Source organism: Manis javanica, chromosome 13 (assembly GCF_040802235.1).
Source record: "Manis javanica isolate MJ-LG chromosome 13, MJ_LKY, whole genome shotgun sequence".
Classification (NCBI taxonomy): Eukaryota; Metazoa; Chordata; class Mammalia; order Pholidota; family Manidae; genus Manis; species Manis javanica.
Window position 1 is genome coordinate 46,003,645 of NC_133168.1, and position 23,747 is coordinate 46,027,391.

The 23,747-nt window shown below is 38.5% G+C and overlaps 1 protein-coding gene across 9 annotated transcripts in view; it reads left to right on the plus strand.

The window, feature by feature from the left end:
• Positions 1-23,747, plus strand: part of NCOA7 (nuclear receptor coactivator 7) — a 157,090-nt gene that overhangs the window by 9,577 nt on the left and 123,766 nt on the right. For 8 of the 9 annotated variants that reach the window (XM_073219559.1, XM_073219567.1, XM_073219558.1 and 5 more), the window contains exon 2: positions 15,001-15,112. In XM_073219559.1, coding sequence (XP_073075660.1) covers positions 15,063-15,112 — 50 coding nt within the window. In that variant the 5' untranslated portion in view covers positions 15,001-15,062. Of the gene's footprint in view, positions 1-10,821; positions 10,841-15,000; positions 15,113-23,747 lie in introns of those variants that run through there. The other variant, XM_073219561.1, reaches the window with a different exon arrangement.

Here is a 23,747-nt window from a genome sequence, read left to right on the forward strand (position 1 = left end):
AAGTCCATAGCAATGCCAGCAAAGTGGAGGTTGGGTCGTATTCCTTTGTCGTGGATGGCCAGAGGGCATGTTGGTGTACCTCAGAAGGAAAGCAGTTTAGCTTATAGAATCCCTTCGCACCAGTGATTTTTATCCTTTGAGTACATCCTAAGAAACTCGGGCTTAATTTCAATGATAAACACATTGTCTCTGGGAGACAGGTGTATGGTCTTAACTCCTCTGAGGGTTAAGGGGTTAAGAACACGAATGCTGTAAGCAGTTGCCTGGCTTGGGGTCCTGGTCCACCATTTACCAGCTTTATGAATTTGGGCAAGTTAATTTCTCCTTGGTTTTCTCATCTGTAAAATGAAGATAGTGGTATCTACCTCCTACATTGTATTGAGAATTAGTTAATATGTGTAAAATATTTGGAATCCTGTCACGGAATAAGCAACTATAAAAGTATTAGTTATTATCAAGGGTGGTACTGTGAAAATTTGAGACAGATCCAACAAGGAAGTAATTTTTTAAAGTGATAACACACCAAACTGTATGTACACAAAGATCCTAGTTTTATTTTAAAATGCACCTGCATAGGAAAAAAGACAGGACAGTGACAAAATACCAAAGCATTTTTCTCCATTGATGGGAGCATAGGTAATTTCTATTTTCCCAGTTTTAGTTGTTATCCATATGTGTTACAGTGAAGAAATTATTAAAATTAATGTTACAGGATTCTTATATTCTCACCATTTCTTTGCAAAATGCATATTCATTTTGACATATTTTACTTCCTTCTTGCAAAGCTATGAATATTTCACTTCCCCAACAAATTTACCCACATACCATCTGCTTGGTATTTTCCTGTATTTAGCTTGCTTGTTTTGTGTATACATCAGCCTCAAGGCTAGTTCTTCAAGAAAAAGTAGAACCAAGTGAAATGGTTTATGGGATTTCTGTAGTGGTGGTTCTCTTGGAAGTTTAAGCCAGAGTGTGCTGCTTAGGTGATAGTGGTACTGTATCCTCGCCAGGTTCAGGCACTCAGTCTTATTATCTTCCACTCCCCACCTGCATGAACTCAGCACAACAGCCAGGCGAGAATCCTCAGTAGCCCTCACACATGGGGTAATTCCTCCCTCCAGGCCTGGGCTGCCTTCTCTATGTGAAATTTCCTTGCACATTTTTTCCTTTACAGCCAATATTCTGTAACAGATTGATACCTAATTCCATGAACACTTTCCAAGACTCTACCCCTGATTGTAGCTCTTTTAGCACTTCACTATTTGTACCATCTATTAAACACTGGCTTGTTTTATGGCTTAGGAGCTCGTAGGTAAGTTGATAGGACTTGTGTTTTATCTTCTCCTATGTCCTTCAGTTTTCTAGCACAGTGGTGTCCACCTACAAGCACATGGAACAGGAAGACTGAATGTTGTGTTGATAACATTCTTAAGAGATGATGCATGAGTTTTCTATTCCCATTTTTCCCTTTGCTCATCTGTCAAGATATGAATGTTGCATCATTTGGTTCTTTTAGTCATAGGTATTTGCCTGAAAATTTAATAATAAGTTCTCATTCCTAAAGCCTAAAAACTACAGGGTCAATTGCATAGGACACCATATTTAGCAAATGCATTTACAATTGGGGTCTAATAGTATACAAATGAATCCTAGTTGCAAGGACATCTGTGTCATCAACTGTAAAATACTGCTTGTTTGATCAAGAGAATTTCATGAATTTGCCAGAGAATGTGTTTAAAGTTCATTAAGTGCGTTAGATTCTCATAGATCTTGCATTTCCTGGAGAGGGCCAAATCCTAGGAAATGTTTTCACATATCTGCTCTGTAGTCTATGGAAACCGCTGGTTTCCCAGCCAGGGTTCATGTGCCCCATGAGGATATGGGAAGAAATCGTTATAATGTTTGTATCTTTTCATGACTTTTGTTTTATAATGAAATATGTTAGTGCAGAAGACATGTTTTCTAATTCAGTAAAAAATATTCAATTTAGGATTTCAGGCTCAGATACTTTGATTGATGTGGAATATAACTTTTAAAACTGGAGACCACTAATCTAAATAAATAAACCGAAACAAAAGAACATATTATTCCACAATCTGAGTCATTTTCTGTTAGATATATAGCCATAACAACTCAAAAATCAACTTATTAAATATAAATTCTTGCCCAGCCTAAACTAGTAATTGTAATGTGTGTGGGTGCATGCATGCTCATGCATGTAAAATGTAAGACACATTCCCTGCCTTAGAGAGCTTAAGTCTGATTGGAGGAAATGTGGGCATGAGGAGTAATTAATTAGAAAATGGTACAAGAGAGCATAAGTGTGTGTGGGAAACCTGGCAGTATGACTTTATTAGGCTAAAATCACTGAAGTGTGCTGAGAGTAGCGTAATACATGGTGATGTTACATTCCCAGAATATTTCAAAACCCCTTTTATGTTAAGATTTTTCGTAGACAATCAGATCAGCTCTTAGTTCACCTACTCAAATAAGCAGTGCTTGAATTATCTCCTGGGTACAGATGTTAACTGTGTGAGCTTTCTGCTCTAATAATCAGAATAGTGTTTACCAATGCTCACAAATACATGCCCACATTTCCTTTAAATTATAAGAAAAGTGGCAGAATAGACATGATGGGAAAGTAATATAACATTTTTGATGCAGTATCCTTTTGGAACAGTGAGAGTATATAAAATTTAAAATAAGTGCATTAGTTTCCTAGGGCTGCTCTGACAAAAGAACCACCAACTGAGTAGCTTAAAACAATAGAAATTCATTGTCTCACAGTTCCTGAGGCTAGAAGCCTAAAATCAAGTGTCAGCCAGGTCATGATCTCTCTGAAACCTTTGGAGTAATCCTTCCTTGCCTTGTCTGGCATTGAGTGACTTGCTGGCTGTTCTTGACATTCCCTGACTTGCAGCTGCATGACTGGGGTCCTGCTTCTCCCATCTTGTAGTGTTCTCCCTGTGTGTCTCTGTCTTCAACACGGCCGTCTTCTTATCAGGACTCCAGTCACATTGGATTAGAGGCCCACTACACTCCAGTATGACTTCATCTTAATTAATTACATCTGCAGTGACCTTCTTTCCAAAAAGGTCACATTCGGGAATATGTTGGATACAAGGTCAACATTTTTGGGGGGATGACACAGTTCCACCCATAACAGTAAGTTATATCAAAGTTGATAGATCGATATACCAAGATATGCAAAAGTCACCCTTGGTGTCAAATGATGCCTTCTTATAGCTAAACTTCCAAAGCCATGCATATTGGTTATGGGGTGTATGACAGCTGGAAGGAAAGTCAGCTGTCTTGGCTATGTGTGTTAATTGCCTGCTTCTGTCTCTGGGCTTTGGTATTCTAGGCCTTGGTAGAATTATTCTTAGAGACAACAATGTATACTATGTGGCTGTGATTTTTCTGGTAAAAATCCACAAAGTAGTTTGTGGATCAGGATATTTCTTAGGGTGTATGGGATGTTTTTTGTTCTGATAATGCTGCACAACAGCCTCCAAATGTTAATGGCTTAGAACCACAAATACTTATTTCACATTCATGAATCAGCAGGTTGACTACAGTTTGGCTACTCTTGGCTGGGTCTGGCGGGGCTGGGCTGGACTCCAAAACTGGAGTAGGAGTTCAGATCTGTTCCACATGTCTTTGTCCTGGGACCTGGAATAAAAAAGGAGAAGCAGCTACCTGGAACATACTCTTCTGGTGCAGAGCAGAAACTTCTCAGGCCTCTTCTTAGAGCCTGAAGTTGAAATAGGTCCACTTAATCCTCTGTCTCTTGGTCAGAACAAGCCACATGGCCAAGTGGGCCGAGATGTGCAATTGGCCCTGACCAACACAGGTCTGAGCGCTCAGCTCCACTTACATGCAGATTTTTTTTCAATAAATATATTGTAATTATTTTTTGGATATTTGCAGCAATTTGAAAGAACATTTACTTTTCTCTAGCTTACTTTATTGTAAGAATATAGTATATAATACATACACAGAAATGTGTTAGTTGACTGTTTATGTTATCTGTAAGGTTTCTGGTCAACAGAAGGCTATTAGTAGTTAAGTTTTTGGAGAGTCAAAAGTTGTGTGCAGATGTTTGATTGCACAGGGGTCAGCAACCCTAACGCCCATTTCCCACTGCCCTTGTTGTTCAAGAGTTACCTGTACACTCTGCCTGCTACTGCAAAGGTGGCATAGCAAAGGGTGTGGGTATGTAAGTCCCTTTCAGGAAAAGAGTGCATAATTGAGAACAGCAATCCAGTCCACCAAAGGGTTGTTTTCTTCTGGGTTCTACAAGAACTTTTATGTTGAGAAACTTAATAAACCTTTAAAAGAAAACATATTTAAACCATAGACTTGGTTTCCTAACCCAGTCTCCTGGAAAATTATAGTTGGAGATCATGTAAGTAACATTTGTTCCCAAGAAGAGGTCATAGTACTTCCCAGTGATGATTTAATTTTGTGTTAGGCCGATTGCCTGCCCCTTACACACTACTCATTATGCCTTCTTCCTGAACCCGCCTTTGTGTATTTACCCATTTTAGTCTATACTAACCAAAGCACTATGTGCCCATTCTGTCCTTACCTCAGACATCTGAGGCAGAATCTGGTGGTCCTCTTAAGTGTGCTCTGCGAGGGAACATTTTCATTAAGACTAAAACTACTTCTGGTTTACAGATGGGATTGTTGATTGCATAGCACTATTGAAATGTAACCATGAATGGTTGGTTGTTTTTGGTATTGTCCCCTTCAAACACCTTCCCTACCGTGCTGGCCCAGGCGACCTGGCCCTTTTCTTTCCATTAGCACTTCTCTGTGCATAACACATTTTGGCATTACTTTTTATCATATCCTTTTTTTCTGGTGGTTTTATTTATGTAAATTTTATCTTGTCAGATACAAAAGTTTGTATGAGCACCGTTAGTCCTTTTTAATTTATAGATTTTGGATAAATAGTACCATGGTAGGCATGAAACAGGTTCTTAGGAAATGCATGCTGAATTGAAGAGATAGCTTGTAAATATGTGACAAGGCACTATTTTGGAATAAGTATAATTTGTTTATTGCCACCTGTACTCTTTATGTCAATAGATACACTGAAAGTACATTAAAAAGAGTGTTAATTCAACTATTTTTTATTTTGCATTTTTACAAGGATGAGTATGTGCCAGTATATTTTGAAAATGCATTCAATTCCAAGTGCAATCCACAAGAGACCAAAGAAGCCTGTGGCATTTCCTAAGTGAAATGGTAGCTCACCTGATAGAGTGAACTTTGTGTCTCTTAGTAGTCTCAAAAGACATTCAAATTTAATTCTTGAAAATAGTGTTTGCAGCCCTCATACTACATGTTCTTTGGAAAGGCATTCCACTTATTATATCTTATCCATCAAGTTCTATTGGTTTTGTTTACATCAATTAGCTCTAATTCAGACCCATCAAATAGTCACCTCTTACCAAATAAAGTAATAAAAGTAAAAAATTAGTAAGTTACTATTACTTACACTTATTTCTGTCCTAAAATTGGAGGAGTTGGAACATAGTGCAAGACCAGTGTGCTTGCAATAGTGGTGACTCTGCAAGGCCTTGGGGGACTGAGTTCTGTTCCAGTAGAGAAATTGTAGGAGAGTAGAGTTTATTCCTTTTGGGCCAGGGGTGGAAGACATCCGTGAAAAAAAAACGTACAGACCAGAGATCCTAGGATTTTAGCAGTGAGTCTGTTTGATGGTATTAAAATGAATTTCAGAAGTCATTGAGGACAAACTTTCACCTATTTCTTTCTTGATGCTATTTGGACCCTGCCACCTTTAGATTCATCCTAGAGGTCATCTGAAGTGATATTGTAGTGCTGGAGCAATAATAGGGCTATCCTCAGAAACCCTCTATGGGTAATGCAGGCATCAGATTTTTACCAGCTCTTGTGAGCATAGCCAATAAGTTGTGATTGATGGTGAGAAAGACCAGGTTTTCTCTAGCCGTTGAGAAATGAAATCAGCAAAGTAGACTGTTCTGTTTTCATTGCCTCCAATAATTTTCTGCATGACTGCATATTTTCCCCCTCCAGTCTTTGTATTGAGGTAGAAAACTGTTCAAAACAGAATTCCTATACCCTTATGAGTATTAATGACAGAGTACATGCAATATACTCAAAATTTCTGGTAGAATTTGTATAGAATCATAATTTTTAGTTCTAAGGGGGACCTAAAATTTTAGTCCCTAGCAAAAAGGAACTTTTATAATTTAAAAATCAATAAATTTTTTAAAAAGATCTAAATTTCCTATATTCACTAATTCCATTTTCACTGGAAAAATAATTGGATTAGCAGATTACGTTCCAAAACAACAGAAACAAAAAAATAGCCAACTATTAAAGGGAAATATGTCTGGCATATTTAAAGTTATATCATTGCTTCAGTTCTTAAAACTTAAGAGCTATTTAATTTAATTTAGTGAATTAAGGGACCGTGCTTTCCAGTTAGCTCCTTAAAAATCTAATTCAGTACAATGAATATTACTTGAATGCATGGACATGTTCATGGCAACATGTTTATTAATGAATAGTAATGGGTGACCTGAATACAGTTCAGAGTTTACATCTGAAAGGATAATGTCCAGAAGGTGATGTTCACCCTCTTATTTGTTTTAATGGTGGGTACATTTAGGAGGAACCAGGCAGCTGAAGTGAAAGTTCTGTGCAGTAATACAGCCTAGCATTAGAGGCCATTATTAGTGGTTCTGACTTTGGCATAAGACATAGTTGATCATTCTGACTTTTATGGCTGCTTGACCTGAAATAAGTTCTTTAGCCTTTCTAAACTTCAGATTCTTTATCTGAAGAGGATTAAGAATATGAACTCCCTTATGTAGTCATAAAGATTAAACAGTGTGTTAACAGCATTGAACAAAAAAATTTGTGCATATGATTAGTGTTCAACAGATATTTAACTCTTGCTGCCTGCTGTCATCTTTATATTCCCCAGAACTACCTAGCTTGAGTTAGTTCACTATATGATTTTTCTGTTTGGAGCAGATTTGAATCTAGCTGTCCAGGTGTTGAATGTAGGGATAATTTTCATTGCTTATGTGGGTTTGTTGAACTCTCTCTCAGTGGATAGAATTTTCTGTTCCATGAGGCATTAGACTCCATAGTCGCCTTTTGAATACACTGAATCTCTACAGCAGGCCTTTTTTACTGATAAGGGAACTGAGGGCTAGAGAAATTGTGTAACTTGCCCAAGGCCACTACATACCTTGGAGATGCTGGAGTTTAGATTCTAGCAGACCTGATCAGCTTTAAAGGTAACAGGGGTCGAAGGAGTTAGTCAGGTGAAGCACAAGGTGTCTTGGAAACTGAGAACTTCTCATGTGTAAAGTTTAGAAAACTCAACTTTGAAGGAAATTTTGAAATTAAAAAATGTTAGTTAAAAAAATTATTTAAAATGTGAGTTTAACCATAGAGCTTTTCTTGCCTCTGTAACAGCAGTGAGTATCCACCAGCAGGGTGAGTTTGGTTGGCACAGGGTTTCGGGAAGCACTGCCAGCATTTAGTTGTGGGTAAGCAGAGGTGCCAAAGTGCTGGGGTGAGTGGTCCTAGACAAAGGAGAATTATCCCCTCTGCTTGGGAATTTCATGTCTTCTGTAGAACCTGTATGAATATTTATTGGGATATTCCAAAGAAAGGGATTTGTTCTACATTACCTTGGATAGAATACCTGTTTGATGAGTATTTCTAGCACTAGTTTTTATTCTAGTTTTATTCCAGTGTTCCATGCACATTACCCAGCACCTCTCATTCCCTCATATCTGTTTTCACTTTCCTGTACTTCTCATTTGTAGAAAATAGTTTCTGATCCTATAGCTTAACTTGTCCTAAGTCTTTCATTATGTCTTCTAGTGAGCTTGTGCCTGAGAACTTAGTGAAATACTTGTTATAAATCGCTTTTCTTTGTTGGTATTATATTGACTTTTAAAACCTAAGAACTTACATATTGAAATACCTGTTACCAGTTACTTCTCTTTTGGCATTATATTGATTGCACAAAATTAAGGGTGTCAGATATATTATCTGTGAACTTCATTTCAGTATTATAAAGGCCATAAGATAATTATGTATTTATTTAGCTGAGGGGTGTTGATTTTGATAAGGTTGAGAACTGCTAGTCTACAGCAATCTCATGAAGTGGTGGTTCAGCTTGTGCTCAATCACTTTTGGAGACTAGGAAGCCACTCTATCTGGAGATAGCTCTTTGTGTCTGTCTGTAAGGCAGTTCTTCCTTATGTTGGGCCAAGACCCCTCTCCCTCTCTAATGCCTGGTGTTAGGTATACTCCCTGAAGGTCGATTGGGCCTAAGTCCTACCAGATAACATCCTTGAGGTATTTGAAAATAGCTCTTATTTCATCCGAAGTCTTTCCAGACTAAGCCTGACCATCTCCTTTGACTAATTTCTTAAAATTTCATTTTAGGTCACTTAACCATCCTGGTACTCTAATTTCCTTACATTTCTCCTATAGTGTGAGATCTAGAATTAAATGTCATCTTGATATATCATTACCCTCAAAAAGGGTGGGACAGACCCTCAGAATTTTTTTTATTCTGGGCTGATTGCATTAGTGGGTTTTTCTGGGAGGGGTGGGGCATACCACTGGGTGTATGGATCTTACTGTCACCTAACACTGCAAATCATACTCACTTATGCTAATGCTGAGCTCTGCTTCTCTCATTCCTTAGCACCTCACCCACATGTAGCACCTGAGATTCAAGTGGTGTAAATTCTACCTTTCTATAGACAGCTGAGTTCTGCCTAAATCCAAATGCTCCTACCCAGAAGTTATTTATCCCTCCAGAAGTCCAATAAGGAGGCTCCTATTTTCATTAAAGTCAATGGTAAATTTACTGATGAGGAGAGAAGCTAATAATGAATACTGCATTAGCTATTAATATCCTCCCTCCAGGTTGTGGATGGAGGTCAGCTCCCAGCTCCTGGTTGAGGTCAGTCAGTTGGTCATCATGTACCTTTGGTACAGTGGTTCAGTGCTTTCCTTTGCCCATCTATTCCAGAAGCATCCATCCATGTCCAGCCCCCATTTCTCCATGTTATCTAAAAGTAGATCAGGAGAAATGTATCAAATGTTTTTTAAGTACAGTTACACTGTATTTACCTCATTTCCTTGATGCACTAGAAGAGTAACTATGTCCAAGATGAAAATTTAGGTCACACTAATATTCCTAAACCACCATTCTCTGAGCTTTCTCTCCTCTACCAGCCCTGTACTCCAGCCATACTGCTCAGGCATCCCTCAGCACCACACATTTCTTCCCAATGGCTGCACATCCTCATTCAGCTTGATAAGCCCAATTTTTCCTGCATTCATCACCTGTGAAGCTTCCCGGACACTCCTTCCTTCCTCATTGCTTCCCCTCTGTGCTCTGCCAAGAGCAGAGCACCCATCACGTACTTTGCCAGATACTAAGTTTCAGTTGCCTGACAGACCTGAGCTTCCTGGCCCATACAATTGCTATCTTTACCTTTCTATCTCCAGCAGAGTCCTTGGTCCATGGTAGATGCTTCAACAACAAATGTGTTTGTTGTTCTGCTGAATGGTTGGTTTTCTGTGAACATTCTGGATCTCAGGGTTCACTGCCTCTTTGGCCGGGTCCTTACCCACCTGCCTTTAATTATCATTTCTAAAGTTTTATTGGGGATCTATGTGATATGCTCCAGTGTGTATGTTGCACAATCTGTTTTCTAATTTCTAATCTGTTGAAAATTGAAATGTATATTTGCCTGTTGTCAGGCTTCTGGCACTTTCCACATCTTTAGTAATTCCTGACCCACCCAGTGACTTTAGAAATCTCATTTGCACACTCTTTTAATAAAACTTGTAGAATGACCTAGCTAGCCCACAGATGGGTCTTCACTTAGAGGATCTAGGACCTTTGATGAAGTCTTTGCTCATCTTACATAAGAAAACACAGAAGCTCACATTTGTTTAATTCTTTTCAGATTTAATTTTAGTTCCCTAAGTGAAGAATAATGGAATAAAAGTTGATGAGTTTTTTCCCATCATTTTATCATCCATTGGCTTCATCCCATTTTCCCAAGTAGTTGGCCGCTGGCCTCTCCTTGATCATCACCTTGTTCCAGGCATAACTTTTTAGCTCTTTGTTGCCATTAAGTGCTTTTTTCTGTTGTTTTGTTTTTGTGATACACATTTGTTTTTGGGAGGCCTTATCTCCTGGAAGTTCCCCTTACATGTTTATGGTGTACTTTTTTTGTATCTGTTTCTATGTCTTGCTTCCTAGGTTTCATTTTAGAGGGTATTTGAATTTCTGGCCTTGGTTAACAATGAAATTTCAGTAACCTTCCTTTGTTCTGATGATAGTGTGGCTTAGAGAAAGACTGAACACGTGTGATATTTCTTCACATGCAGAGTGTTTTCTAGGAGGAAGTGTCTGGATAGAAAGGTAAATTTTGGTCTGTTCCGTAAGTGGGTGAACCTAATGTGACCAAGCCTCAAAGCATGTTCTTGTCATTAATTCATTTGTATAATAGGGAAACATGTTGCTGGGAAAACAGTTGATGGATATTATGGGTACACTGGCATCTTTCTAGTCTGAACTGGTTATACCTGAAAGTACAGTTGGTGGGAGCTGCAGTGTGTTAGGTGGGAAGCTATGAAGCCACCCTGGGCTGTGGGTCCATACTGGTTTAATGTTGTTAGGGAATGTCTGTGATAGCTCTTAAGTTCTTCCTAAGTGGTGCCCTGGTCTCCAGCAGGGAACACTTCACTGGTAATACAGAAAGTACTTTCACTTCAACACAGCACTTAAGAGGTAAGGGTTTTGTATGTGCTTCTTTTATTTGAACAATGAACTGAATTTAGGTTTAAACTGACTATCCTGATTTAAGATTGCAAAAAGAAAAATTTAGGTAGACGATTCATCTTGTGCTCCCTCATAAAATTCTTTTTTGGTCTGTAATGTACAGTAAATGCAGGAGACTCTGGTAATTCAGTGTTTGGATGATTCTCGAGTTAATCAATGTGAGGAAAAGTCAACATTAAAAGAAAGAAGGGCTTTTAGGAAGTCCATTATGACCACTTTAATGGAAAATGTAGTTCCCATTAGAGATTGATTTAAGTAAGGAACTCTGGTTCTTCACTGAAGCATGAAGGCTGCTGTATGGTGCTCTGTGCAAATCATTTTTAGAGCATCCTTTGCTCATCTCTTTCCAGTTAATCTGTTGGTGTGTCTAGACCTGAAGGGACTGCATCTGTCTTGTTGAAGGAATATGAAAATTCCCCCAAATTTAAAAGAAAGATTAGTATGCTTCTTATTTATCAAATAGAATATGAACAGGAAGAAAAGCTTTGCCAGTTCCAAACAGACACAGCAGCACCAGATGTCAGTTCTTGGAGCATTTTATCTTTTTCTCTTGTGTTTATTTTTGCCAATATTTTTCCACTAGAACCAAATATTAGTTTCGGACTCAGCTTGCAATATAAAAATTTTCCAATTAGGTTGTTATGACTTCATTTTTATTCATGAGGGGAAATCTAATAAACAGATCATTATATATGGTGGCATGCAGGAGAAGAACTTTAAAATAAACCACCTGGCCCGGGACAGGGTGCAGGCCTGGAATTCTAATAATTTCTGGAGTCGGAGAGAGGCTGGCTTGAGTCTGCATCCCTGATCACCAAATAACTCTCAACTTGGGAGAGGTCCTTGGATTTATATCAGTTTTCCATATGCTTGACTTTACCCCAAGTCTGGATTCATTCCTTGATTAGCTTTTATGTGGAGTTTTTGCCTCCTTCTGTGTTAGGCAATAGCGAAGTATTAGGAAAATGTGTAACATGGTGGGTTTTGACTTGAAGGAACTTTCAGTTTCTTGAGCTGAGGAGGCTACGTGAAGTGACATTGTCACACTGTGTATGATGAGTGATAGGTGACATGCGAAATGATCTAAGGGAGAGAAAGAAAGAGGGTGGTCAGGGAAGGCTTTAAAGTAGAACTGGGCCTTGTGCTGAATCCAACCAGAAGCAGAAGCATAGCACAGTTACTTCAAGCTTGGAAAAAGAGTAAGGATTAAGGTGCAGAGTGGGAAGAGCCCAGTGATTCAGACCACAGCGTGAGGCTGAGCTCATGAGAATTAGATACTCAGCCACCGTCTTTTCTTTTTCTTCTTTCTTGCATCCCTCACCCTGACTCTTGAGTGAGTGCTACCTTAATTCACTGAGGCACGGCTTCTGACCCCAATGCTCCATGGATCCCGTCCTGTTGGGGGTCTTCGTGATCCCATCACCCAGCAGCCATGAATGTTGGTTTGAACCTGCAGAATCTAGCTGAGGCATTGGATGCTGTTGATTCCATACTGTTTTTTTCTAGCTCATCTCCAAAATGCTTCCCAGCTCCACAGGTTATTGAAAGGCAGTGAAGTGTATGCCAAAGTGGATTTCAATTCCTGCTCCACCATAGCTGGTGCTGTGAACTAGGAAAATTAATGTCTCTCAGCCTCAGTTTAATGGAAATAAGGACACCTAACTCATAATCTGGTTGTAAGGATTTAAAGAGAGAACATGTGGATACTATGTTGAAATAAATGTCTTATGGGCAGACATCACGGTTGCTTCCTGTTTCCTATCTGGCAGCAACTCTGTCCTTGCCTGAATGTGCCTTGTCCTGTTAGTGTCCATACCTATGCTCAGGTGTTCCTGCTTTCTAGAGTGCTGTCTCTCCTCTTTACCACTTTTTCTGAAAGATTTACTTCATCCCTCTGAAAGATTTAGCTCCTCCATCAAAATTGAATTTTGTGTCTCCTGGGTTCTTGGTAGTAGTCTTCGGACATTTCCAACTTACTACCCAACATTTTAGTTATTTGCATGTCTTATTTTCCCTACTTCTCCATAAGTGCCTTGAGGGCAGAGCCCAGGTCAGGGACACGGAGACAAACTACTGAGAGCTGATAATGTATCCCCCATTATGTTCATACAGGGCCTTGTATATAGTTGTCATGCTTCCAGGGTGTTCTCATCATTGTATTGGCTTTTTTTTTTCCTCTTAATTATCCACACAAGCTGATGATTTCTGAATCTTTTTCCCTCACTGCACTCCTGTGCTTTAGATGAATTCAGATGTCTGGTGAATGTCTCCGGCTGACAGTCTATCCCATGGGCACCTCAAAGGCAACGTGGCCAAAACTGATCTTTCATCTGTTTGTGCTCCCACGTCCCCCACATAGTCTTCCCCCTTTGTGCAGATTGTATCATATCTGTGGTATCTCAGTCTACACAGCCCCTGAAGCAGACATATGGAGGGAATTCTTTATTTCTTCCTTTTGCATCTTATCTACATTGAATGAGTGACCAAATGTCAACTCATTTGCTTCCTAAATATTTCTTGAAGTCATTCCCCCTTTTTCTATGTCACATCCCACTGCCTGGATGTGGGCCCTCCCCTCTCAACTAGTTTTGCTGTAATTTCCTTCTAATATATCTACCTCACCCTGTTCTCAGGCTCCTCAAGTCCATCATTTGCAATCTGTGTGTGTCACACTCCCTCATGTAAAACCCTGTGGTGGCTTCCTTCCATGTATATCAGGGAAGAGAAAATTAGTTTTATTTCATGGTGATAGGTTTGGTAACATCTCCTGGGGGAGGTTGCTTTCAGGTTCAGCTTGATTGCTTAGTGATGTCCAACAGTGGCACAGTGAAGGGGGAGGGCAGCACGCAAAACAAAGGAGGATTAAGTTCAAGCTCATTAGTGTGACATAAAAGGTCTCCCATGACCCTAATCCTGCCCCTACTGTTGCCCTGCTTCACATTTAATCCTGGAGCCACAGGGACATAGCATGTTGTCTTGCTTTGGTTCAGGCTGGGCCTGCTGCCCTGTGCTCTTTAACTAGGCAGCCCATACTTATCCTTCAAGCCTTGGTGTGTGGTGGGGAAGGGATGGAGTGGATCTGCATAAGGCTGAGTGTTCTTCCTTTGGCTCTGGTGGCACTTGTGCATCCTCCATTAATCGTAAATCCCGTGTCTCCTCACAGAGACAGTAAATTTCAGTAGGGCAAATCTCCTGTCTAATTTTTATTTGGTCTCTGATACCACATTATTTTTCATGTAATATGTATTGTGAATTAAATTGTTTATTGAACTGAAATGAATGAGTGAATAATTCTGATTGATGAACATTCTTTGCTTTGATAGCCTTTCCCTGTAAAAAGACAGGTTTTAGGAAAGGTTTATGTTCTGTAGAACACTAGTGCATCAGGCATTAGGTAGACATTAGAAATTTTTGAGCAGGGGAGTGGCACGATAAAAGTGGTATTTAAGGAAGATTGACCTGAAGACAAGCTTTTATTATAGGTTTAAACTGCTCCTGGGAAACACATGTGAGGTAGCAGGGGTGCAGAGAAGCAGAGGCAAGCACATAAACCCATTTTGAAGAATACCTTACTGAGGGTTTGTACTTTCATTTCCACATTTGCTCAAGTGGGATGTGCTTGCCGGCATATTTCAGAAAATAAAATAGAACACTGATGTTATTTTTAAAGAAAGAACACTCTTGTAAAACACCTAAGTGATCCATTTTTCATAATTATGTATGAGACATATTTGCTATTAATTACTTGAAAAAAGTGGATTATATGAATTCAAAACTTGTTTTTAAATTAGTTTTGCATAGCTGGCTTAACATCTTGCAAGGCCAGTGGTTTTCATTTTATTACTTTTGAAATAATTATTAATTATGAAGAAAAAACTTCAGTTTAGTTTTCCAGCTGCCTTCTTTTATTTTATAGTTTCACATTTCCGTTCTCATTGTAGGCTTTCCCCCCCATGAGCATTTGTATTTTGTATCTGACTCACGTGGCTGTGTTTACTGGTTAGTTTATCTTCCATTTGTTGTAGGCCATGTAGCTCCACTCTGCTTTATTCTTCATATTGGCCATTATAAACCTTTTAATTACCAGTCACTTTGTTATTTTATTACAGGGTTATGACTCATTGATAAAAGAAGAACTTTTTCAAATACATTGCATTTTTGATGGTGTATTATGGATACCAAGGAAGAGAAGAAGGAACGGAAACAAAGTTATTTTGCTCGGTAAGCATCTGCTTTGCAAATTATTATCAGTACTTCAAAAAAGTGTTTGAGGGGACTTTGTCCTCAAATGTTGCTTGGCATTTTATTGTTTTGTGACTGTTCATAAGCAGAGCAGGTAGCCAGTCCTTTTCTTACTTACATGAGACCAATAACATTTGGTTCTTCTCTATTTTGACAGTTCCCCCAGGCCGGTGCTGCTCAGGGAATCTAGCTGCCCCTATCCACTGCAGTTTACTCAGAATCTCACATTCAGCAACCAGCATTGGATTTTAAATACCAAATGCTTAGTTCTTGCTGTCCTGTAGCTTAATTGGTTTAGCTGTAACTAAAAATCTATGACATGTTTAAAGCTTATTACCTTGTGGGGGAGTATGTTACTAAAAAGAATTTTTGTAGGTAGGTGAATGGGTGAAATTCTAATCATTGGAGCCCATGTCATTTTTAAAGCTTGAACTGATCCAACACAGATATATTGTTGATATCAGAATGGTCTTCATTTAGTATATGATCAGTTACATTTATGGATTTAAGTATCTATGTGACAGCTGCCCATTAATCATTATGAATGATCTGCTAAAACATTTATTAATCATTTTAAAGGTGGAATATTTTTAAACTCAGAGAACATAGGCTTAAAATCATCAGTATGGTCTTGTAAATTGAAATACTTCTTAAGAACTGAATGTTGACTCACCACATACCCAGCCTCCAATCTTTGCTCATTAAAGTTACATTTCCTGTTTTACAAATATTAGCTTTAGAAACTGAGAAGCAGTGTTTTCTGTTGAAATTTTTATCCAGAAATTAAGCTAGGTTATAGATTGTTAATGATGAAATGAAGGAAATAAACATTTAAAAACTACTGTGTGCCTGTTATTTTATTTATCTTTACAATAAACCTATGAGATAGGTTTTTCCCCTGTTTTACCAATGAGGTAACTAAGACTCAGAAACTTAAGTACTTTGTCCATTTCATACAGTGTAAGAGTCAGTATTCAAATATAGGATTGTCTCTGAAGGGCATGCTGCAACTAGTAAGCCATGAATAAGAGTTTTTGGAAAGCAAGGGTTAAACCACTAATTGTAGTGAAATGTTTTCCAGTATTAGGATTTCAGCAAGTAGTAATATTGGAGAAAGAAAAAATCAGACATCTAATGGGGGAAATGTTGGAAAGAGGACACTTAGAATAAATAAGAACTGTATCATGATTTTTTTAAATGTTTTATTATGAGGTAATTGTCAGTTCACATGTCATTGTAAGAAGTAATACAGAGAGATATCCTATGCTCTTTACCCAGTTTCTCATAATGGTAACACCTTATATAACTATCCTGTAATATCACAACTAGGAATGGACATTGGTATAATCCACTAGCATTATTCAGATTTCACCAGGTTTATAAACACTCTTTTGTGTGTTTGTGTGTATTTAGTTCTATGTATTTTATCACACTTGTAGATTTATGTGGCCATCATCACAATCAAAATACAGATAACTCCATGAAAAAGCTCCCATGTGCTACCCTTTTGTAGCCATATTCACTGCCTTTCCTCTACCTGCTATTTCTGAAAACCACTAATCTATTCTCAATCTCTAATCTGTCACTTCAAAAAGATTATATAAATGGAATCATATAGTATGTAACCTTCTGAGGTTAGATTTTTTCACTTAGGACAATTCCCTTCATGTCTTACTCCATCTGGACTGCTCTAACAAAATACCTCACACTTGAGTGCCTTTTAAACCACACATTTATTTCTCAGTTCTGGAGGCTGGAGGTCCAAGATTAGGTGCCATCAGGGTCTGTGTCTGGTAAGAGCCTGTTTCCTGGTTCAGATAAGGCTGTCTTACAGCTTGTAACTTCACATGGTGGAAGGGACAAAGGAGTTCTCTCAGAACTCTTTTATAAGTGCGTAAGTCTCATTCATGAGACTCCATACTCATGAGACTCAACACTCATGACCTGATCACCTCCCACAAGCCCACCTCCTAATACCATCACCCTGGGCATTAGGTTTCAAACATTCAGGCCATAGCACTTGAGGTCTGTCCAAGATGTTGCATGTATTGATAGTGTGTTCCTTTTTATTGCTGAGAAGCATTCCATGGTATAAATGTACCACAATTTTTTAACTATTTACCCATTGAAGGACATTTGGGGTTTTTCCAGTTTGGAGCTATTATAAATAAAGCTGCTAGGATCATTTGTATACAAGTTTTTATATGAATATATATTTTAATTTTCTGGGATATATTCCCAAGAGTGGAATTGCTGGGTCAAATGATAAGTGCATGTTTAATTTTAAAACAAACTGCCAGAGTCTTACAGTGGCTGGACCATTTTCTATTCCTTCTCATCAGCAATGTATAAATGATCCAGTTTCTCCACATCCTCATCAGTATTTGGTATTGTCAGTCTTTATTTTAGCTGTTCTGTAGGTGTGTAGTGATGTCTCATTGCGGTTCAATTTGTATTTCTTCAATGAGTAAAGAAGTTGAACATCTTTTTATTTCTTATTCGCCATCAGTCTTCTTCAGTGCACTGTCTTTTCATGTCTTTTGCTTGTTTTCTAATTGGATTGTTTTACTGTTGAGTTCCAAGAGTTCTTTATACATTCTAGGTACTAGTTCTTTGATATTTGATGAATATTTTCTCCCAGCTTATATAGCTTTTCTTTTCATCTCTTTCATAGTGTCTTTTGCAAACCAAAAGTTTTCATTTTGATGCAATTCAACTTACTAGATTTTCCTCTTATGCATAGTACTTTCGGTGTCAAGCCTAAAAACTCTTCCTCCAGCTTTGATCCTGAGGATTTTCTTTTTCTTTTTTATTTCTGTAAGTTTTATAGTATTGTTTTTTATATTTAAGTAAGTTATTTACCTTGAATTGATTTTTATATAAGATGTGAGTTTAAGTCAAGGTTTTTTGTTTTGGGTTTTGGCTTTGCATAGTGATTTTGGCCCTACAGTGATTTCAAAAACTGTGGTAGTGCCTTCTCAGTCTGAATCCAAATTGATTCCAGTAGTAAGAGTAGCTGGTGTTTCATGAGCAACTTGCTCAAAGTTACTTCTTGTTCCTAAGTAGTGAAGGGGGCCCCTTAAACTGAGAATGTAAGATGAAACTGTTCTGGAAGAACAGCATGGTTTTTCAGTTTAGAAATGTAAATTTTAATAGTTTTGGTTACCTTGACCGCTTATGAAAAGTATTTTTATCATGAAAAGGAAAACATACACAAAGATTAAGTGTGACCTGAGGAGCATAAGGATAGCAGGCCAAGGACAAATCAGTGGTACTCGTATTATAGTAAGTCAACATGATTTAGTTACTAGGAAATGAGGGAGAGAGATTGAAAGAGAGATAGAAAGAGAATAAATAAATGTGTAGTTTAGCTGTTGCAGTGCAATGGCAGCCAAAAATGTCAAGCTATTAAAACAAAAAGCAAACCAGAAAAACCCTCTATTGTTGGAAATGAGGCAGCAAAAGTTATAAATCTTTTCAAATACTTTCGACTAAAATTTCCAACAGGACTTATTTGAAAACCAATTTCTGACAACATAGGGTCAATTTCTCTGGAGCAGTGTGCATAAGGGCAGTCCAAGCAAGATTTCCAGAGAGAGGTATAGAGGCAGGTCAAGGAGAAGGACAAATTGATGCAGTTACCCATTTGACACAGATCTCTACTAGTGTGCAGAGGAAATCAAAAGATAAATTTGTCCTGATTTCTGCCTGCCATTATAATGTGTCTGAAACCCTAAAAATTATATTTTAAACTCTGTTCTCTCCTCTGCCCCTATCCCTTTCCCCTTCCATGTAAGTAGCCCCTTTTTACTTGGTACACTATCTCACCATGTGGTTTCATAAACATTGCATGATTGTATGTGATAAATAATCCTTTATCTCCTGTGTCGATGTCTGCCACTTCCCCCACTGAATTTAACATTAAAGGAAAGTTTCACAGACCCTGTTTTAATAATTTTACATTGAAATTAGTGATTTGAGAATCACCCTATACTTCCTTTCTTCTACTTTATCTTGAAATATGCCTGTGTAACTATGTCTATAAATATAACTGTGTAAATATGTCAGTGGAAGGGTGAATTAGCATTGTTACTAGATGGATTTATTCTAGATGAGCCCTAAGGAGTTTTCAGGCTCTCTTGGCTGTGGCCCACCTGGTTATCAGGATCTTCAGTGTTATTTTGTACCAGTTGTTTATTCCAGATGGAAGGAGTCATGAGACCTTTTCCCATGCTTTTGCAAAAAACTTGTACATACAAAATTAGTATATTATATATGTATGCATTAATTCTTTGATAGTCAACAGGTCTTGAAACCAACTGACAATCTGAATTATTAAAGCAAATTATACTGCCTGTACTCTCTTCTGGAGTGATCATTATTCATGACAGACCCTGCTCCCTCTTCCTTCCCTTGTAGTTAGAATGCATGTATTTTCTTCAGTAATACTACATAGGGCTCTTCTCCCATGCTCATATTGACATTATTTGACTTTTGTACAATTGAGAACCTATTTAATGATTTTTGTATAGCTCTCTTTATGTGTTTAAAAATTCTTTAAAAACATATTTTTCAGGATCAAAGGTTAATTCAGGATATTAAGAATATATTTTTAGTTAACCCCAAATGGTATTTTGCAGGAGATGTTCTTTTCTCCTGTGATAAGGTCTGGTAAGGCCTGTGCGTGGACACTGAGTGAGAGACTCATCAGCGGACTGTGTGTCGTTCACATAGGTCTCTTCCTGAGACTTGCTGGCCTCTCCGTCTCTTTCCTGCTTATCAGGAAAAGCAGAACTGCCATAGCCCCCGACTCTTTTTACCCTCCCCCTTCAGACCCAGTCTCCTCAGTACAGAGGAGAAAGATGCTCTTCTTTACCCCGCTACCCCCAACCCCAAGGGTGCAGAGTGTATAATGCGTCCTAACTCTGCTCCCACTCCTCTGACCCCTCCCGTGTCCCTGGCAGTTCTTCAGCCCTGAACCTCTCACCTATCAACACAACACTGAGTGTTTGAAGACCACTCCAGTGTACAACCTTGGCCAAGTTTTCTAAATTTCACCTTGCATTTCTTCAGTTGTTAAGTATGGCTAATAGTGACCCTCTAACAAGATGGTTTCAAAGAAAGTACCATCCTGGTCCAGGAAGCTGCACAAATGGGGCACAGCAGGGAGGGCCACTGCTGAGCCAAGGCTAGGCCTTGTCCACACTGATTGAGATTGGACCCCTTCTTCTGGGAAGATGATCTGGTGTCTTAAATTTGAACCCACTGGATGGCCTTTTCATTAAGTACACATACTAAATGGCATGTCTCTTGTTCAAACCAAACCAAACCAAGATAGCTGTGAAGATTGAAGTAACACATACAGAGTGCCTGGCACAGAGAGCACTCAGTCACTCGTGACCTTAGCTTTTATGCTCACCTGTATCTTTATCTTCACCTAAAAGAATCATCCTCTTAATACCCCACGCCCTTCCTATTACTGTTGCTATTATTCACATCAGGAGGCAGGAGCAATTAGAGCAATCCAAAGTGGATTCATACAGTTTGGCAAAGATGCATTGTGGTGAGTACAGCTGGGTTCCGGAATACCGTGAAGTGGAATTAAACAGTATAAGGGGCTTGAAGAATTCTCAGGCACTCTTTTATTTAACATTAGGGCCTGAAACCCATGAGGTGAAATTGTCAGTGATGTGCTGGCCCCATACCATGGCATTTTATTTATATATATGTACATATATAAAGTTTATATAAGCTCTGTATATTATATAAATATGCAATTATATGTATTATATATCTAACTAGTAAATGGAGCCGAACCTCTGGTGTTGCTTGGTGCACTCTCATGCCTCAGGTTGGTGTGCCAGAGACAGACCCCTCGGCCCTCAGCGTGGCAGGACAGGGTAGTCAGAGACCTGGGCTGGTCACCTTAGCTGTGAGCAGACTCTTAATCAGGATGCAGTGTATTATCCTTTTCTGGGCCTGCATTGATGTAAATAGATTGGGAGAACTGGTCCAAATGATAGGCATACCAAGCCTCTGATATAAAAGAATTTCACCCTCAAATGTGATTTCACTGCTATGGAGATTTAGATTCAAGGTGATTGGATAAACTTCAGGAAGGTGTAGCAGCATTTGACCCCAGCTCTGTCCTCCATCCAGAGCCTATGCTTTGCAGTGCTACCCAGGCAGTGTGATAACTTAGTGGCAGAGTGGCGCCTGTGGCATACAGCTTTCCTGAACTGCTGCTACTCAGAGTGTGCTGAGTCAACTTCTGTGGGCAGTCCTGGCAGCTTAACATTAATTGACACCATTGTAAATTAATTCTCAGAAATGCATCCTGAATTCTCTGTGGCCTTTTGAAAAACAAATTTGTTTATAACTTGAAGACATGCACACCACATTTTGTCAACTTCATCCATCCAAATAATATCAGAGTGTTCGCCAACCTGGACAGTAGGAAACCTGTCTGTGCCCCACCTATGTAGGTCAGGGTTTTGTGTTAGTGATCCACTTTACTCAGTAGGATTGTGTCTTGTTTAAAAAGAGTAATTGCCTGTAATACAAATGAGTGCAGAATTACACTTGGACAGAAAACCTCAGCTTTCCCTCTTGGCCAAGTACAAAGTCTAAGTTCCACAGGAAGGTGTCCCCTGTGCCTCTGGCTGATTGATGTCAGCTCTGCTGAGGACAAAGGGAGTGCTCCCCCTCCCCTGCCCCACCGAGGCAGTCTTTGAACCTTAGGAGAGTGCTCTCGCTTTGTAGGATTCCCGTGGCTAGGAATGAACATGCCACATGGGTGGAGTGCTATGGTGCGAACTTTTGCCCTTCCTTTGATTAATAGTCTGTAGATTGTTTTTTCCTGCTGGCAATGGGCCATTAGAGAAGAACTTTTATATGTCCAAGATTTGAGGAGAAACTTTATTACCAGTTGTTGGATTCAGATATTTGCAGGTTTTAATTGAGTTACACAGAAAGCAAATAGAACTGTTTTAAGTGCCTGGTATATGTTAACTGTATACCTAATTAACATTTGGTTAATATTTTATACTCTGTTTTGCTATGTCTACTGATTCTAATAAAAGTTAATAATAGTAGCATTTGTTCGGCCTTTACAATTTCATGTGCATTATCTCACTTTACCCTCATACTGATCCTGTGATAGTTATAAATGCAGATGATGAATCTATAGTTCAGAAAGTTAAATTAGTTGCCTCAATTCACTTAGCCTTTAAATGGCAGGTCTGAGCCCTGAATCTCAGTCTGCGTTGTCTATGTCTGATTATTTTTCTTTATTCCATGTTGTCTCAGTTTACATTGCATTAAGTATTAATTTTTACTTTGTCTCAGAAGGGGATTAGAGCATGTTCTTAGTGTTATAATGTGATAATTGGAAAAAATTATATATGAGTTTCAAAGTAGAATGTTTTAGTTGACCTTATTGTAAACTATATTTGATTTCAATTTCTAAGAACTGTCCTAAATGACTGTTGTTGTTACTAGGGACACGTGCTTGTAGTGATCCATATAGCACTGCCCAAGGACACTCTTGTGTGTGATCTTTGTAGCTCTTGTTTATGTGTTAATAGTCAATCTCTCCCATAGTGGGCCTTCTGGAGGGTGGGGCTCTGCAGTAGTTCAGTGCTCCTTCCATGAGCCTTCTTAAATAGTGGCTGACATATAGCAAGTGGTAAGTATTTTTTGACCAACTGACAGACTAAGACTATTCAAAACATTAAAATATTTTTAAGTTAAATAAAGCATAAAAGTAAATAAAAGAAAATATTTTAAAATATTTGAAATGATTAACTATTTAAAAAATATTTTTACCTAAGCATAGTTGGTATGCAATATTATACTGGTTTCAGATGTGCAACATAGTGATTTGACAATAAGTATAGTTTCCATCTGTCATGATACAAAAATATTGCAATATTATTTACTGTATTCCCAGTGCTGTACTTTCATCACCATGATTATTTTATTTTATATTTAGAAGTTTGTACCTCTTGACCCCCTTTACCTATTTTGCCCATCCTCCCACCCTTCTCCTCTGTTGTAAACACTGGTCTGTCTTCTGTGTCTGTGAGTCTATTTCTGTTGTGCTTGTTCATTTGTTTATTTTAGATTACACATATTAGTGAAACCATATGGTATTTGTCTTTCTTTGACTTATTTCATATAATGTAATACCCTTTAGGTCCATCTATGTTGTCACAAATGGCAAGTTCTTTTTGGATAATATTCCTTTGTGTATATGCACCACATCATTATTGATTCATCTATCAGTGGACATTTAGGTTGCTTGTATATTGGCTGTTGTAAATAATGCCACGATGAACATAGGAGAGCATTATGTCTTCAGATTAGGACTTTGTTTTCTTAAGGTAAATTCCCAGAAGTCAGATTACTGGGTTGTATGGTATTTCTGTTTTTAGTTTTTTGTGAAATATCCATACTGCTTTCCATAGTGGCTACATCAATTTACGTTCCCACCAACAGTGTACAAGGTTTCCCTTCTCCACATCCTCACGAACACTTATTTCTTGCTTTTTGATAATAGCCATTCTGACTGGAGTGAGGTGATATCTCTTTATGGTTTTCAGTTCATTTCCCT